Source organism: Dendrobates tinctorius, unplaced genomic scaffold (assembly GCF_039654945.1).
Source record: "Dendrobates tinctorius isolate UK_male_01 unplaced genomic scaffold, ASM3965494v1 ptg000075l, whole genome shotgun sequence".
NCBI classification, from domain to species: Eukaryota; Metazoa; Chordata; class Amphibia; order Anura; family Dendrobatidae; genus Dendrobates; species Dendrobates tinctorius.
In genome coordinates, this window is record NW_027361743.1 from 18786074 (window position 1) to 18805221 (window position 19148).

The 19148-nt window shown below is 45.0% G+C and overlaps 1 protein-coding gene across 1 annotated transcript in view; it reads left to right on the forward strand.

Moving 5' to 3' along the window:
• Positions 1–19148, forward strand: part of MICU2 (mitochondrial calcium uptake 2) — a 355316-nt gene that overhangs the window by 325705 nt on the left and 10463 nt on the right. Inside the window, exon 10 of the mRNA XM_073583037.1 lies at positions 763–871. Coding sequence (XP_073439138.1) covers positions 763–871 — 109 coding nt within the window. The remainder of the gene's footprint in view (positions 1–762; positions 872–19148) is intronic.

Sequence of the window (19148 nt, forward strand, 5' to 3'; positions counted from 1 at the left end):
CTGCAGCTATGAAATGTCGACCATGCTGGAAGAGAAGTAGAAGAGACCGGCAGGGGACATGGGCAGTGGGACAAAGGAGCGGTGGGGGATCGAAAGATAAGTTCCCATATATGCAATATTTTAGTTTACGGTAGTTTTAACCATACTGTGGTTATATGTAAACTTAATGAGGTATTCCCATCTCCAATATTCTATCCCAATATATAGTAGGTGTAATAATAATATTAGAAAATACCTCCAATTAGAAATGTCATATAGTTTTTCTGATTCGCTATGTCTCTTTTCTCATGTGCAAAGCACTGCAGGACCTTAGGTATCCATGGTTACAACCACTGAAAAAGTGACAGTTGCTAGCTAGTGGTCGTAACCATGGATACCTAAGGTCCTGCAATGCCTGCCCATGAGAAAAGAGACATGGCGAATCACAAGAACTATACTACATTTCTAATTAGAGAAATTTGCTAATATTATTATTATTACACCTACTACATATTGGGATAGGATCTTGGATATAGGAATACCCCTTTAAAGAAATGAGAGTAAAACAGGGACTTGTAGTATGTTATTGATAGTGGTCAGATAAAAATTATATGTAGCATCTGTATAAATTGATAGGATGTGTGCAGAGAGGTCTGAGAACGGACTTGCCAGCTTTGCTCATGATTAGCAGGAAAACTGTGTTTCCTAGTGGGCGATATTGGTCTGGCCTCTATCCTTTTTTATTTTTTTGCTCTGATTTTGACGTGTCGTTTGGCATTTCAGAGTATCACCATAGAGGAATTCAAGACATTTTATCACTTCATGAATAATCTGGAAGATTTCTCCATCACCATGAAGATGTTTAGTGTGGCAAACAAAGCAGTGAAATTGGGTAAGCGTCAGACCATTGTACAGGGGACTATCCCACCTGTGCAGGGGTGGGATTCAAATTTTTAACAACAGGTTCTGTGTTTGTGTGTAGGAAAGCCACACCCATTTTTTAGCCACACCCATTTACACACCTTTTCCTTAAACATATACAAGTAGGGGCTCAGTCAAACAGTTAAAAAAAATAAATTGGAATGAGATCAGAACAGTGCACATTCTGGCCAGCGGCTCTCCTGACCCGAGTGTGACAGCTGCATATATTTCTATGCAGCTGTCTCACTTTACTGACCGGCTGGCCAGGCTGTGCAGTTATGTGCCATATATAGCATCATAGTGACATTACACAGCGTTATGTGCAATATATAGCATCATAGTGACATCACACAGCACTGCGTACCATATAGAGCATCATAGTGACATCACACAGCGTTACATGCCATTTAGAGCACCATATAGTGACATCACACAGCATTATGTGCCATTTAGAGCACCATATAGTAACATCACACAGCATTATGTGCCATATATAGCATCATATAGTGACATCACACAGCATTATGTGCCATATATAGCATCATATAGTGACATCACATAGCATTATGTGCCATTTAGAGCACCATATAGTGACATCACACAGCATTATGTGCCATTTAGAGCATCATATAGTGACATCACACAGCATTATGTGCCATTTAGAGCATCATATAGTGACATCACACAGCATTATGTGCCATTTAGAGCATCATATAGTGACATCACACAGCATTATGTGCCATTTAGAGCATCATATAGTGACATCACACAGCATTGTGTGCCATTTAGAGCACCATATAGTGACATCACACAGCGTTACATGCCATTTAGAGCACCATATAGTGACATCACACAGCATTATGTGCCATTTAGAGCACCATATAGTAACATCACACAGCATTATGTGCCATATATAGCATCATATAGTGACATCACATAGCATTATGTGCCATTTAGAGCACCATATAGTGACATCACACAGCATTATGTGCCATTTAGAGCATCATATAGTGACATCACACAGCATTATGTGCCATTTAGAGCACCATATAGTGACATCACACAGCATTATGTGCCATTTAGAGCATCATATAGTGACATCACACAGCATTATGTGCCATATATAGCATCATATAGTGACATCACATAGCATTATGTGCCATTTAGAGCACCATATAGTGACATCACACAGCATTATGTGCCATTTAGAGCATCATATAGTGACATCACACAGCATTATGTGCCATTTAGAGCATCATATAGTGACATCACACAGCATTATGTGCCATTTAGAGCATCATATAGTGACATCACACAGCATTATGTGCCATTTAGAGCATCATATAGTGACATCACACAGCATTGTGTGCCATTTAGAGCACCATATAGTGACATCACACAGCGTTACATGCCATTTAGAGCACCATATAGTGACATCACACAGCATTATGTGCCATTTAGAGCACCATATAGTAACATCACGCAGCATTATGTGCCATATATAGCATCATATAGTGACATCACATAGCATTATGTGCCATTTAGAGCACCATATAGTGACATCACACAGCATTATGTGCCATTTAGAGCATCATATAGTGACATCACACAGCATTATGTGCCATTTAGAGCACCATATAGTGACATCACACAGCATTATGTGCCATTTAGAGCATCATATAGTGACATCACACAGCATTATGTGCCATTTAGAGCATCATATAGTGACATCACACAGCATTATGTGCCATTTAGAGCACCATATAGTGACAAAACACAGCATTATGTGCCATTTAGAGCACCATATAGTGACAAAACACAGCATTATGTGCCATTTAGAGCACCATATAGTGACATCACACAGCATTATGTGCCATATATAGCATCATATAGTGACATCACACAGCATTATGTGCCATATATAGCATCATATAGTGACATCACACAGCATTATGTGCCATTTAGAGCACCATATAGTGACATCACACAGCATTATGTGCCATTTAGAGCACCACATAGTGACATCACACAGCATTATGTGCCATTTAGAACATCATATAGTGACATCACACAGCATTATGTGCCATTTAGAGCACCACATAGTGACATCACACAGCATTATGTGCCATTTAGAGCATCATATAGTGACATCACACAGCATTATGTGCCATATATAGCAGCATATAGTGACATCACACAGCATTATGTGCCATTTAGAGCATCATATAGTGATATCACACAGCATTATGTGCCATTTAGAGCATCATATAGTGACATCACACAGCATTATGTGCCATATATAGAATCATATAGTGACATCACACAGCATTATGTGCCATTTAGAGCACCATATAGTGACATCACACAGCATTATGTGCCATATATAGCATCATATAGTGACATCACACAGCATTATGTGCCATTTAGAGCACCATATAGTGACATCACACAGCATCATGTGCCATTTAGAGCATCATATAGTGACATCACACAGTATTATGTGCCATATATAGCATCATATAGTGACATCACACAGCATTATGTGCCATTTATAGCATCATATAGTGACATCACACAGCATTATGTGCCATTTAGAGCAGCATATAGTGACATCACACAGCATTATGTGCCATTTAGAGCAGCATATAGTGACATCACACAGCATTATGTGCCATATATAGCAGCATATAGTGACATCACACAGCATTATGTGCCATTTGGAGCATCATATAGTGACATCACACAGCATTATGTGCCATTTAGAGCATCATATAGTGACATCACACAGCATTATGTGCCATATATAGCATCATATAGTGACATCACACAGCATTATGTGCCATTTTGAGCACCATATAGTGACATCACACAGCATTATGTGCCATATATAGCATCATATAGTGACATCACACAGCATTATGTGCCATTTAGAGCACCATATAGTGACATCACACAGCATTATGTGCCATTTATAGCATCATATAGTGACATCACACAGCATTATGTGCCATTTAGAGCAGCATATAGTGACATCACACAGCATTATGTGCCATTTAGAGCAGCATATAGTGACATCACACAGCATTATGTGCCATATATAGCATCATATAGTGACATCACACAGCATTATGTGCCATTTAGAGCATCATATAGTGACATCACACAGCATTATGTGCCATATATAGCATCATATAGTGACATCACACAGCATTATGTGCCATTTAGAGCAGCATATAGTGACATCACACAGCATTATGTGCCATTTAGAGCAGCATATAGTGACATCACACAGCATTATGTGCCATACATAGCATCATATAGTGACATCACACAGCATTATGTGCCATTTAGAGCAGCATATAGTGACATCACACAGCATTATGTGCCATACATAGCATCATATAGTGACATCACACAGCATTATGTGCCATATATAGCATCATATAGTGACATCACACAGCTTTATGTGCCATTTAGAGCATCATATAGTGACATCACACAGCATTATGTGCCATATATAGCATCATATAGTGACATCACACAGCATTATGTGCCATATATAGCATCATATAGTGACATCACACAGCATTATGTGCCATATATAGCAGCATATAGTGACATCACACAGTATTATGTGCCATATATCTAATATATAAAGCTGTGTGTGTATGTATGTATGTGTGTTTGTATGTCCGGGATTGGCATCCGCACCGTTGCAGCTACAGCCACAAAATTTTGCACAGTCACACGTCTGGACCCTGAGAGCGTCATAGGCTATGTTGTGAGGCGAAATTTTAACCCAACGCGTTCCAATTCACCAAACAATTTTGCACCTATCTACATAATGGGGAAAGAGTGAAAGGAAAACTGTTGGAGGCAAATTGACGGCTGCCAGATGTGAACAAGGGGGACTTAAAGAATGAGAGACCAATCACAGCTCATTTTTCATCTTTTAAACAGCTCTGGGACAGCGTGGCGAGTTTTGAGTGGCGACTTTTGTGTTTCGACTTTTATGTGGCGAGGTTGGTGTATGTGTGGTGAAATGTGTGCTGAGGGTGGTATATGTGTTGAAGCACGTGGTAGTGTGTGACGCATTTTGTGTGTGTGTTCATATCCCCGTGTGTGGTGAGTATCCCATGTCAGGGCCCCACCTTAGTAACTGTACGGTATATACTCTTTGGTGCCATCGCTCTCATTCTCTAAGTCCCCCTTGTTCACATCTGGCAGCTGTCAATTTGCTTCCAACACTTTTCCTTTCATTTCTTCCCCATTATGTAGATAGGGGCAAAATTGTTTGGTGAATTTAAACGCGCGGGGTTAAAATTTCGCCTCACAACATAGCCTATGACGCTCTCGGGGTCCAGACGTGTGACTGTGCGAAATTTTGTGGCTGTAGCTGCAACGGTGCAGATGCCAATCCCGGACATACACACACATTCAGCTTTATATATTAGATCATATAGTGACATCACACAGCACTGCTTGCCATATATAGCATCATAGTGACATCACACAGCGTTATGTGGCATATATAGCATCATAGTGACATCACAAAGGGTGATGCGCCATTAGTAGCACCACATAGTGACATCACACAGTGCACCATATTCTATCAGTGTCATTCGATATTCTAACGAACAGTGTGAACTGACTGACAAAGGACCCCCATGGGAATCATACCCTCCTTTATCAAGACAGTGACAGAGTGGCACTTTGCGTACCTCTCTGGCTGCCCTAGGCTCACATATACAGTACAGACCAAAAGTTTGGACACACCTTCTCATTCAAAGAATTTTCTTTATTTTCATGACTATGAAAATTGTAGATTCACTCTGAAGGCATCAAAACTATGAATTAACACATGTGGAATTATATAATTAACAAAAAAGTGTGAAACAACTGAAAATATGTCTTATATTCTAGGTTCTTCAAAGTAGCCACATTTTGCTTTGAATACTGCTTTGCACACTCTTGGCATTCTCTTGATGAGATTCAAGTGGTAGTCACCGGAAATGGTCTTCCTACAGTCTAGAAGGAGTTCCCAGAGATGCTTAGCACTTGTTGGCCCTTTTGCCTTCACTCTGCGGTCCAGCTCACCCCAAACCATCTCCATTGGGTTCAGGTCTGGTGACTGTGGAGGCCAGGTCATCTGGCGCAGCACCCCATCACTCTCCTTCTTGGTCAAATAGCCCTTACACAGCCTGGAGGTGTGTTTGGGGTCATTGTCCTATTGAAAAATAAATGATGGTCCAACTAAACGCAAACCGGATGGAATAGCATGCCGCTGCAAGATGCTGTGGTAGCCATGCTGGTTAAGTATGCCTTCAATTGTGAATAAATCCCCAACAGTGTCACCAGAAAAGCACCCCCACACCATCACACCTCCTCCTCCATGCTTCACGGTGGGAACCAGGCATGTAGAGTCCATCCGTTCACCGTTTCTGTGTCACACAAAGACACGGTGGTTGGAACCAAAGATCTCAAATTTGGACTCAACAGACCAAAGCACAGATTTCCACTGGTCTAATGTCCATTCCTTGTGTTCTTTAGCCCAAACAAGTCTCTTCTGCTTGTTGCCTGTCCTTAGCAGTGGTTTCCTAGCAGCTATTTTACCATGAAGGCCTGCTGCACAAAGTCTCCTGTTAACAGTTGTTGTAGAGATGTGTCTGCTGCTAGAACTCTGTGTGGCATTGACCTGGTCTCTAATCTGAGCTGCTGTTAACCTGCGATTTCTGAGCTGCTGGTGACTCGGATGAACTTATCCTCCGCAGCAGAGGTGACTCTTGGTCCTTTCCTGGGGCGGTCCTCATGTGAGCCAGTTTCTTTGTAGCGCTTGATGGTTTTTGCCACTGCACTTGGGGACACTTTCAAAGTTTTCCCAATTTTTCAGACTGACTGATCTTCATTTCTTAAAGTAATGATGGCCACGTGTTTTTCTCTACTTAGCTGCTTTTTTCTTGCCATAATACAAATTCTAACAGTCTATTCAGTAGGACTATCTGCTGTGTATCCACCAGACTTCTGCAAAACACAACTGATGGTCCCAACCCCATTTATAAGGCAAGAAATCCCACTTATTAAACCTGACAGGGCACACCTGTGAAGTGAAAACCATTTCTGGTGACTACCTCTTGAAGCTCATCAAGAGAATGCCAAGAGTGTGCAAAGCAGTAATCAAAGCAAAAGGTGGCTACTTTGAAGAATCTAGAATATAAGACATATTTTCCCGTCTCCCATGACAGCACACATGAGAGAGGGGATCCGCCCAGTCAGGACAGGAACCCTACTGAAGATAAAATGGCGGTACCTCTCCCTCGCTTCAGTTGGGTTTCCTGTCCTGACAGGGACCCGTGTGCTGAAGACAGCGGTCACACGTACCTGCCCCTCTCCCGTGCTGGCGTTGAAGATAAGGCTGGTTTCCTGAGCGCTGCGCGTCGGGAGGGGGAAGCGCCGTCCGCGGGTCCCCAGGGGGCTCAGGATCCGAGCGGGCGCAGAAGCAGCACGGCTGGGGTCCTGGGGCTCTGCCGTGGCTGCCGCGCCGCCCTCTCCCCCTCTGCCGCGTCCAGAAGCGGCGCAGGAGCGTCAGGAAGCGGGCGCTTCCGGGTCGCGCCCCTCTGACGTCACGCGCAGGGCACGCTGGGAAAGGGGCGTGACGTCGGGAAGCGGCGCCGACGATCCAAGATGGCGGCGCCCATAGAAAACGACGCCGGCCGGCGAAAGGAGATCCCGGCGGCATGGCAGAGGGAGGGGGGGGCTGTGGGGTAACTGGAGGAGGTGGAGAGTGCAGTGGATCCCCCTTACATAAGGGGGATGACCACAGAAGACGCACTCATGCCCAAGGCTTCAGGATGGAAGTGGGGCAAGACGAGCAGCGTCAGCAGCAAGACCTCTCGCCAGATGCCAGGCCAAGCCGCCAGCATACCAGGAGCAGTCGCTCGAGTGGTGGGAGCGGCAGTCGTAAACGCGACCGGCATGACTCTGAGACGTCCAGGAGGAACGTCACGAGTGCATCTGAGGAGCCTCCGAGATCGGTACCCCTGATTGACAGTGGTGGTGAGTGATCTTCGTGAATGTCACCCTTATGGTAACGGGGTTCCATTTTCTCTGTTTGATCACTAGGGGTCGAGGAAGGCCAGCAGCAAAACCAAAAATAGAGAATGCGCCCTATGTAAAAACCCGCTGGCAGATCAGTGGCAGAAAGACCTCTGCACTGACTGTATAAACAAAACTATACAGGAGGAGACCCCTGATTTGGTGGCTAGCCTTAAAGAGTTAATACAACAGGAGGTGAAAGGCTCCCTAAAGGCAGCCCTTATAAAGAAAGAGAAAAGAAACCGTAGAAGGAGCGCCGATTCAGAGGCCTCGCCAAGGCAGAAGGGGCGGGATAGACCCTTGTCCCCCTCCACCTCCTCTTCCTCTACTCAGTCCTCAGAATCCTCCTCGGACAGCGATATAGGCGGCCGTCCATGCTTCCCAGCGGAGGATGTGGAAAAGCTGGTCAAAGCTATTAGGGCTACAATGGGCCTTAAAGAGGAAAAAGCTCCCAAATCATTAGAGGATGTAATGTTTGGAGGACTGGAGGAAAAGCGAAAGCGTACCTTCCCTGTAAATGATAAAATAAAAGCACTAATTGACAGGGAATGGAAAAAACCAGAGAGGTCAGGAGGCTTACCTTCCACATCAAAGAGGAGGTACCCTTTTGAGCAGAAGGATTCAGAAACCTGGGAAAAAGTCCCTAAAATTGATGGGGCCGTAGCCAGATCCTCAAAAAAGGTATCCCTACCATTAGAGGACTCCGGCGTGTTGAAAGACCCGCTTGATAAAAAAGCAGACGGTTTCCTAAAACACATCTGGGAAGCTTCAGCAGATGGATTGAAGCCAGCTAGCTGGTACCTGTACCGCTCGTGCCCTCATGGTCTGGCTGCAACAAATAGAGGACCAGATCAAGGATAGAGTTCCTAGGGACGAAATTCTGTCTAATTTGACACTGGTGCACGGAGCAGCGGCTTTCCTAGCGGATTCCTCTGCAGACTCTGCAAGGTTGACAGCTAGAGCAGCAAGTCTGTCAAATGCGGCAAGACGAGCCCTGTGGCTTAAAGGGTGTCCCGGAGATTTACCATCGAAGCATAGGTTATGTTCCATTCCATGCGATGGCCAATTCCTCTTCGGGAAAAAACTAGAAGAGATTTTGGAACATGTGGGGGATAGGAAGAAGAGCTTTCCCCGATTTCCGGGAGAACCTAAAAAGCAGCCCTTTCGGAGGAGGAGATTTAACAGGGGTCGTCCCCTGGGGGATAGAAAAAGCTGGGACTTTAAAGAAAGAAGAGGATCGGGCTATATGTTTAAAGGGCCCTCCACTTCCTCCAAAAAATCTCCCCAATGACATTGGGCCGGAGGTAGGAGGAAGGCTTTCTCTCTTCCTTTCCGCCTGGGCAAATATCTCCCCCAGTACATGGGTCCTAAATATAATCAAGGACGGCTTAAAAATAAAATTCATCCGTCCGCCCAGGCATACCTTTATAATGACACCCAGAAGGAAAGCCCAAGAGCAACAGCTGGCCCTGGAGACGGAAGTCTTGGGACTAGTGAAAAAACAAGTCCTACAGGAAGTCCCAGTGCAAGAAGAAGGAAGGGGGTTCTACTCCCCCCTCTTCTTAATACAAAAACCAGACGGCTCTTGGAGAACCATTGTCAACCTGAGGAGACTCAATCAGTGGGTAGACAATTGCTCCTTCAAAATGGAGTCAATCAACACGGCCACAAAGATCCTGTTCCAGCATTGCCTCATGGCAGTGATAGACTTAAAAGAGGCCTACTGTCACATCCCAATTCATCGGGAATATCAAAAATATTTGAGAGTAACGCTCCATGTCCAGGGGCAGATGAAACACTACCAATATGCAGCCCTTCCGTTTGGCCTGTCTACAGCCCCCAGAGTATTCACCAAAGTGATGGCCGAAGTAATGTCTTTTCTGCGTTCCAGGGACATAGTGATTGTCCCATACCTAGACGACTTTCTGGTAATAGGGAGGTCGGATTCCCACTGCACACATCAAGTGAAGGAAGTGATAGCAATTCTAGTAGGACTAGGATGGATAGTAAACATCCCCAAATCAAGGATAACCCCCAGCAAAAGAGCAATCCTTCCTAGGGTTGATATTGGACTCCGAGCAACAACGCTGCCTCCTACCAGAGAGCAAAGTGACCAAAATAAGAGGCCTAGCTCGCACAGCAATACAAAAGCCAAATATGACACTGAGGAACGCAATGTCCCTTTTGGGCTCACTGACATCATGCATACCCGCAGTAGCATGGGCGCAGTACCACGTAAGGCAACTACAGTGGGAAGTTCTGTCAGCACAGAAACAATTAAAAGGGCATTTAGAAGGCAAACTATGTTTCTCAGTGGCTGTAAGAGATTCCCTGCTCTGGTGGACTGTAGAAAAGAATCTAACAGCCAGTGTCCTGTGGCAAAAACCAGTCGAGGACATCATTACAACAGACGCGAGTGCCACAGGATGGGGAGCACACCTGAGATCCCACTCAATACAGGGGACCTGGTCCTTGCTAGAAAGGGATCACGGTTCAAATGTAAAAGAACTATGCGCAGTGGAAAAAGCAGTGAAACATTTCCTTCCCTTACTTCGGGGCCGCCACACCCGGGTCATGACTGACAATCAGGCATTAGTAGCCTACATCAATCACCAGGGGGGAACGAGATCTCGGAGCCTCATGCAAATATCAGATCTACTCTTCCAGCTAGCAGAACAACATCTGTTATCCATCACAGCACTGCACATAAAGGGGGCAGAAAATATACAGGCAGACTTCCTGAGTCGCAGGCATCTAAGACAAGGAGAATGGTCCCTAAACCCCCAAGTCTTCCAACAAATAGTTCAGGCCTGGGGCAAACCAGAAATAGACCTGTTCGCTACCGCACACAACCGAAAGGTCAGGAAGTTCTGCTCACTAAATCCAAGGGAAAACCCCTTTGCAGTAGATGCCCTACAAATACCCTGGAAGTTCATCCTGGCCTATGCATTTCCCCCGATAACAATGATCCCAGTAGTGGTCAGGAAAATCAGGGCGGATCGAGCGAGAATAATTCTGATAGCTCCCTTTTGGCTGAGAAGGCCTTGGTTCTCCCTTCTGAGGCTCATGTCAGTGACAGATCCATGGATACTACCGGAGATTCCAGACCTGCTTTCCCAGGGACCAGTGGTCCACTCTCAGGTGAAGGGCTTCCATCTAGCAGCCTGGAATTTTAGAGGGCGCTACTGAGTCGCCAGGGATTCTCTCCAGGGTTAGTCTCCACCCTGTTGAAAAGTAGGAAACCTATAACATCCCAAATCTACGGTAGAATGTGGAAAAAGTTCCTAGACTTCCTGGGGGAACCCTTGGGAGATGTAGCGCCAGTGGGACCTATCCTAGCGTTCTTACAGTCGGGGCTACAACTGGGGTTAGCCACTAACACACTCAAAGTTAAAGTCTCAGCTTTGGGGGCCCTATATAACTGCAACTTAGCAGCCAATAAGTGGGTGTCCCGATTCATAAAATCCTGTGGCAGGTCAAGGCCGGTCATTATCCCAAAGATACCACCCTGGGACCTCAACCTAGTCTTAGAGGCCTTAACCAAAGACCCCTTTGAACCACTACTAGAGCTGTCACCAAAGCTACTTACACTTAAAACTGTCTTACTGGTAGCCTTAACATCAGTCCGAAGAGTCAGTGACCTACAAGCTCTGTCTATATGTCCTCCACATACACGGATCTTGGATGACCGAGTGGTTCTAAGACCAGACCCGGCCTATCTCCCCAAGGTAGTCCAAAAGTTTCATAGGACTCAGGAAATCTCCTTGCCATCTTTCTGTAATAATCCTAGAAACCCTGGGGAGCAAAAGTTCCATACATTAGATGTAAGAAGAGCCCATAGTAAAATATATGTCAGTATCTAGTCAGTGGAGGAAAGATCAATCCCTTTGAGGGTAGTAGAAAAGGGCACGGGGTAGCTAAGAGTACCATTGCCAGATGGATCAGGGAGGCCATTATGTTATCCTACTCCGCAAGTGGCGCTCCGGTTACAGAAAGCATCAAGGCTCACTCCACCAGAGCCGTGGCTATCTCCTGGGCAGAGAAGACTGAGGTATCGATTGAACAAATTTGTAAAGCCGCTACCTGGTCCTCACCTTCTACCTTTTTTAAGCACTACCGACTTGATCTGTCTTCCTCTACTGACCTAACCTTTGGTAGAAGGGTGCTGCAAGCGGTGGTCCCTCCCTAAGGTGTCTTCTTCTACAAAAGTCTCTCATGTGTGCCGTCATGGGAGACGGGAAAACACCAAGGTTACTTACCGGTAGCCGGTTTTTCTGGAGCCCATGACGGCACCTGTATATTCCCCACCTTTTTCACTCCTTTTGGTGTGCACTATAGTTTGGGTGTTTTTTTAGTTAGATATAATGTGGTGATAGTTTTACCATGTGTACTAACCCGGGGGGCCTCTCATGCTCTGTAAACCAACTGAAGCGAGGGAGAGGTACCGCCCTTTTATCTTCAGTAGGGTTTCTGTCCTGACTGGGCGGATCCCCTCTCTCATGTGTGCCATCATGGGCTCCGGAAAAACCGGCTACCGGTAAGTAACCTTGGTGTTTTCAGTTGTTTCACACTTTTTTGTTAATTATATAATTCCACATGTGTTAATTCATAGTTTTGATGCCTTCAGAGTGAATCTACAATTTTCATAGTCATGAAAATAAAGAAAACTCTTTGAATGGAAGGTGTGTCCAAACGTTTGGTCTGTACTGTATAAAGTGCACTCCGCCGTACACATACGCCAGAATTGCAAAAACCTATATTTGTATATTTATGGCAGCGTACCCATAGACTACATGGTACAAGACGTAGTAAAATGCTTTTACTTACATGACGAGAACATTTAAAGACACACAATTAGATATAAACCAAACTTAAGAAGCACAGTCACATTTTTTTTTCGCCCTGCCCCCCCCCCCAAAAAAAAAATTAAAGTATAACATATTTTTTTCTTCCATATATGTTTATTCTCAATGTGAGCCAAATCATTGTCTATATCATATGCGTGTTTTATTGAATTTGGTTGGAAAGTTAGGTTTACACCCTCTACACTTCCCCAAAGAGTTGGCAGCGTAATCCGAGGGGGTGGATGGTTCAAGAAAATCAAGGTGAGGGGAAAAAAAGGATACTTTAAAAAAAATTAAAAAAAAAAAATTAAGAAAAAAATAAATCTATAAAATACAGATGTAGCCGTATAACCCCAGCCTGCCAGGAGCACTGAGATAATTGCATTTACAGGAGAGCATGCATGGCATTTACAGGAGGGCATGCATGGCATTTACAGGAGGGCATGCATGGCATTTACAGGAGGGCATGCATGGCATTTACAGGAGAGCATGCATGGCATTGCAGTGCTGCCCATACAGGTGCCAGTGTACCTAGCTGGCAGCACCACAAGTTATCGCCATCACTCTCTGCAGGGCACAAATGCATTGGAGACCTCATAAAGCTGGCAGAGTAGTCTGGCACAGGCAGTGGGTACAGGATATAGCCACACAGACTGACATTTACACCCTGGCACCAATATATGCCACCTAAATACCGCACACTCCCCGCATTTACATCATGCACATAGTATATCCTTCTCACCTGCAACCTGGCGATCCTGCGTGCAAAGTCGGGGGATATGTGCGCCATATTCCACTCAATGCAGGCGCCAGGCACAATGCAGCAAGTCACCGACAAGCATAATATGGGTGCACCCCAATGTCTCCTTAGGCCTCTTTCACACTTCCGTTTTTTACAATCAGTCAAAATCTGCCAGGTTTTGAAAAAAACAGATCCGCAATTTTTTTTGGCGGATCCAGTTTTTTTCCCCATTGAGTTGCATTACTGGCAGATCTTGACTGATTATCATCCGTTGGATCCGTTTTTGTGAGGATCCGCCAAATTTTTTTCATCCGCTGGCATGCCTGGACGGACCATGCAACATTTTTTTCGTGGTTGGATCCGCATTTTCAAGTGCGCATGCCTGGAGAAAGCAAGACAGGGAGAAATTTAACCCTGAAATCCTTTCTGGCGGAGGAAAAAAAAAATTCTCTCTCTCCTCTCTCTCCTCTCTCTTCTCTCTTCTCCTCTCTTCTCTCTTCTCTCTTCTTCTCTCTTCTCCTCTCTTCTCTCTTCTTCTCTCTTCTCTTCCCTCTCTCTCCTTCCCGGCCAGCGGTTCCTTTAAATTTCCTCATTTTGCGGATCCCTCAAAAAGCGGATCCTATGGCATCCGTTCACATCAGTTAGGAACGGATCCGCTTGTCCGCCTTTTTGGCGGATTTTAACTGACACAAAAAACTTAAGTGTGAAAGAGGCCTTATTCTTCCCCCTTGCAGGGGCCACAGATGCCGGAGAAGATACTGATGGAGCTCCCCCCCCACATACCAGGGCCCATCACGCATCCCCCTCCCCACATACTGGGGGGGTCCTGTCACTTATCCCCCCCCCGACACGTATCCCCCCCCCCAACACACACAATAGAGCAGAACACACACCAGCCCCATACACGTCTGACCTATGCTCACACAGCAGTTACATGCATTCACCCCCTCCCTCTGCACACAGATCACTCTGCTCCACACCTCAGCACCTCCCACCAGTCTCCCACCTCAGGCCCCCAGTGTCGGCGCTTCCCGTTCCTTCCGGAAATGCCTCTCAGCAGCTGCACAGATTCGGGAGCAGAACCTGTTGTGTGAAGCTCCAGTTGTAAGGGGGAAATAATTGACTGCTGCACTGCGTTCTAGTTTCCATAGAAACCCCAGCAGCTCTGCTTTGCCTCTCGGACTGAGCTCGTGAGTACACCTGAGCGCCGAGAAGTTAGTGGCAGTACCGGATCGCGGCTCTGAATCTCCCCGGTTCGGGGAACCGGCTGCTTTTAACAAGCGGTTTCATCGAACCGGCCGAATCCCACCCCTGCGCCTGTGGAGTACAGCTCCAGTGAGTGCAGTTTACTGGAATAGACGCTCATTGCTCTCATTACCCACAGAACTTTAAATTAAGACACATGCATCTCCATCTGCTTATTTAAAGGCTCAGCATTTTTTTTCTATTGTTCATTCGCTTCTTAAATGCAAACCTACCTAACGTTCTAAATAATCTTCGTTAGTAATGTTCTGCTGCAGAGTGTCTGTATATGCTTTAGGTGGGTGCTTTGCAATAATGTTAAAAATTAGCACTTCTGTTCCTGGTTTTGATGGCTCTTTCCGCTCTCCTCCTCTGTTGTCTGTGATGGAGATAGTAACAGCAAAAAAAGGGGTTTGTATACATATAGCCACAGCACACAGAGGGGAGAAAGTATCAGGGAGGGCAGAAAAAACATATAAAAGGAGAAAGGCACATAGAAGCAATTACAGGCTATAAATTGTGCTGATACATTAGCTACTGAAAATGTAAGCATCCTGTATACACACAGACCTCACATCCAACCTGTATTGCTGGGAGAGACACTCCCGCAAGATACGTATCTGAAATGCAGACTGCATATCAGGATTTCTTAAAGTGAATGAAGATACAGACTGAATCTTAGAGAAATGTAATTAATAAAAGGTATCCATGAACATATGTAGAAATAATTTGTTCCATGCCAAAGGGGTCCATAGCTGTCATGGTTCCACCCTCAGGGTGTCTGGGATGCAGTTACTGACAGCTTGGGGCATCCAATCTGGTACAGGGGCGTGTTGAAGCTGTCAGTACTTTGATGGACAGCATGACCATCCAGTCTGGTTCAGGGGCGTGCTGAGTTGTCAGTGTGATGATTGACAGGTCATCTAGCCAATCTGTGACTGGGAGGCGTCGACTCTCTCATGCCTACTTAACTGAGCAGCTTCTCCCAGATCACTGCCAGACGTACATTCATCTTGTGAAGTTTGTGCTTTCCTGTGCCTTGAGTTCTATATGCTTGATCTGTTGACTGACCATCAACTTGTTTAACCCCTTCAACTCTGATCCGTTATCCTCCCAGTACTCTGACCTCGGAACGTTACCTGACTACGCTTTTGTCTTTTCCTTCTGTTTATGATATACCCTCCTAGCTTCTGACCTTGGACTCCCTTACCACTCTGACTCACGGCTTAGCCATGAGAAGTGACTAGCCTCACAATAGCCTTTAACTTCGTATATGTACTTGATTGCGGGAGCTCCCATATGTGGTGAGAGCTTAGGAGCTGAGCTCTCCACATATTTTAGATGCTAGCTATATTACATAGGCGGCATCTGTCTTTAACAGTTGAGGCCAGAGCTGAGCTCTTTTATATGTATATTCCACATCCTGGTATAAATATGTTCCCCATCCTGGTGTGTGTGTGTGTATATATATCTCTGGCAAAAGTTAAGAGAACACTGCAAAATTTTCAGTTTGTCTGATTTTTCTCTTTATAGGTATATTTTTTAGTAAAATGTAAATTGCTCTTTTATTCTATAAACTACTGACAACATGTCTTCGAATTTCCAAGCACTAAATTTTGTATTTATTTTCAGAAAATAAGAATAGATCAAAAGAACAAAAACATGCAGTGCTTGCAGACCTCAAATAATGCTAAGAAAACTAGTTCATAGTCATTTAGAAACAACAATACTAATGTTTTAACTCAGGAAGAGTTCAGAAATCAATATTTTGTGGACTAACCATGATTTTTAATCACAGCTTTCATGCGTCTTGGCATGCTACCACCAGTCTTTCACACTGCTTTTGGGTGACCTTATGTCACTCCTGGTACAAAAATTTAAGCAGTTGTTCTTTGATGGCTTGTGACTATCCATCATCCTCTTGATTATATTCCAGAGGTTTTCAATGGGGTTCAGGTCTGGAGATTGGGCTGCACATGACAGGGATTTGATGTGGTGGTCCTTCATCCACACATTGATTGACCTAGCTGTGTGGCATGGTGCATTGTCCTGCTGGAAAAACCAGTTCTCAGAGTTGGGGAACATTGCCTGAGCAGAAGGAATCAACTGTTTTTCCAGGGAAACCTTGTATGCGGCTTGATTCATACGTCCTTTGCAAAGATTACCCTGCCCAATTCCAGCCTTGCTGAAGCATCTCCAGATCATCACCGATACTCCACCAAATTTCACAGTGGGTGCAAGACACTGTGGCTTGTACGCCTCTCCAGGTCTCCGTCTAACCATTAGACAACCAGGTGTTGGGCAAAGCTAAAAACTAGACTCATCAGAGAAGATTACCTTACTCCAGTCCTCTATGGTCCAATCCTTATGGTCTTTGGCAAACTTCAACCTAGCTCTCCTATGCTTCTTATTGATGAAAGGCTTTTTTCTAGCTTTACATGACTTGAGCCCTGCCTCTAGGAGCCTATTACGAGCTGTTCTTGCCGTGCACTTCACCCCAGCTGCCATTTGCCATTCCTTTTGTAGATCACTTGATATATCATCCTGCGGTTGGTGAGTGACATTCGGCTAAGATGACGGTCATCCCGGTCAGTGCACAGTCGTTTTCACCCTCTGCCGGTCTGTAGCTTTGTTGTCCCCAGTGTCTGCTGCTTGACCTTGTTGAAATGGACTGTCGTCTTAGAAATTTTAAGGATGGAGGCAACATGACGCTCACTGTGTCCCTCTGTTAGTAAAGCCAGAATTGAGCCCTTCTTTTCCTCACTCAGGACTTTTCTTTTCAACTCCTTTGGCATGATGACTAAAAGTTATTTTTTCATTCCTATTACTTTTGGGATATTGCTAGCACTTGTTTTCCCATCCAGCTTGTCCTATTGCAAGAGGATTGTGAACACCACAGCAGGGTTTTTATACTTTCCTTCATTAAATAAGATTTGGTTCCTGTGATCACCGAATCAGAAGCACATTAAGTAGAATGAGGTGTCCTCTGGTTGGAATTCAACTGACACGGGAATGGAGTGGCTGTCAGACATGGAGAGAAGCTGATTTTTATAAAACATAAAACTGTGCAGTGGTCTCTTAATTTTTGCCAGAACTGTGTGTACATATATATATATGTTCTCCCTCCAGGTATGTATACACGTTCTCCATCCTGGTGTATATATGCTTCCCATCCTGATATATATGTCCTCTATACTGGAGTCTGTGTGTGTGTGTATATGTATGTGTATATATATATATATATATATATATATATATATATATATATATCCCATCCTGGTAGATATGTTCCACACCCTGGTATATACTGTATGTTCCCCATCCTGGGCCCATCATGGTTTAAATATGTTCCCCATCCTTTTATATATGTTCCTCATCCTGGGCCCATCATGGTGCATATATGTTCCCCTCCCTAGTGTGTGTGTATATCTACTTATATAATTGCCTTGTAATGTTTTCATTTCCTATTTGGTCCAGATGTCACCGTATCCCAGTATTTCAAGCGGAGGAAGTTCACCGACCACCATATTGGGACACCCAAGTGATGGGTGTTTCAATATAGAAACTGCTGCTGCTGGTACCAACCTATTGCGCAGTATCACCAGCGGAACACAGTCGCACCACACACACACACACACACACCACATACTCACACTCACTCACACACATACTCAGACTCACACACTCACGCAGCCTCTTGCGCGGTACCACCAGCAGAACACCGTCGCACTGCCCCTGTGCGAATTCCGTGCAGGCGCAGTGAATCCCAGCGGCAGATGCGCTACGTGTCTGCAGGCAGAGGAAGCCGGTCACATTAAAGGGGTTTTCCCATGAACGAGTAGGAGTATACCACATCTCCTGGGCAGGAGAGGAAGCAAAAGACAATACTGACATTACGCAGGGGGATCACAGAGGATTCATTTTGTGAGGTAAAATATTTCACTGACTGTTTTTAAACAATATTTTACCTCACAAAATGTATCCTCTGCGATCTCCTGCTGTAATGTCAGTATTGTCTTTTGCTTCCTCCCCTGCCCAGGAGCTGTGGTATGTTCTGTACACGGTCAGACACAGGAGTGAGAGAGACAGAGCACAGGGGTAGACAGCAGACAAGGGGGATAGCACATGGGGTAGACGGGTCAAAGAAGAGAGCACAGACAAGGAGAAGTCAGCACATGGGGAAAGAGAGAGTGAATAGGTGGGTTAGCACATGGGGAGGAGAGATTCTCAACGTGGCAAAGCTTGCCCCCATCGTGACATTACCGCCCCTCCGATGTGATAGCATCGGGCCTCCATCTAATATGTGTGTATGTATATATATGTATGTA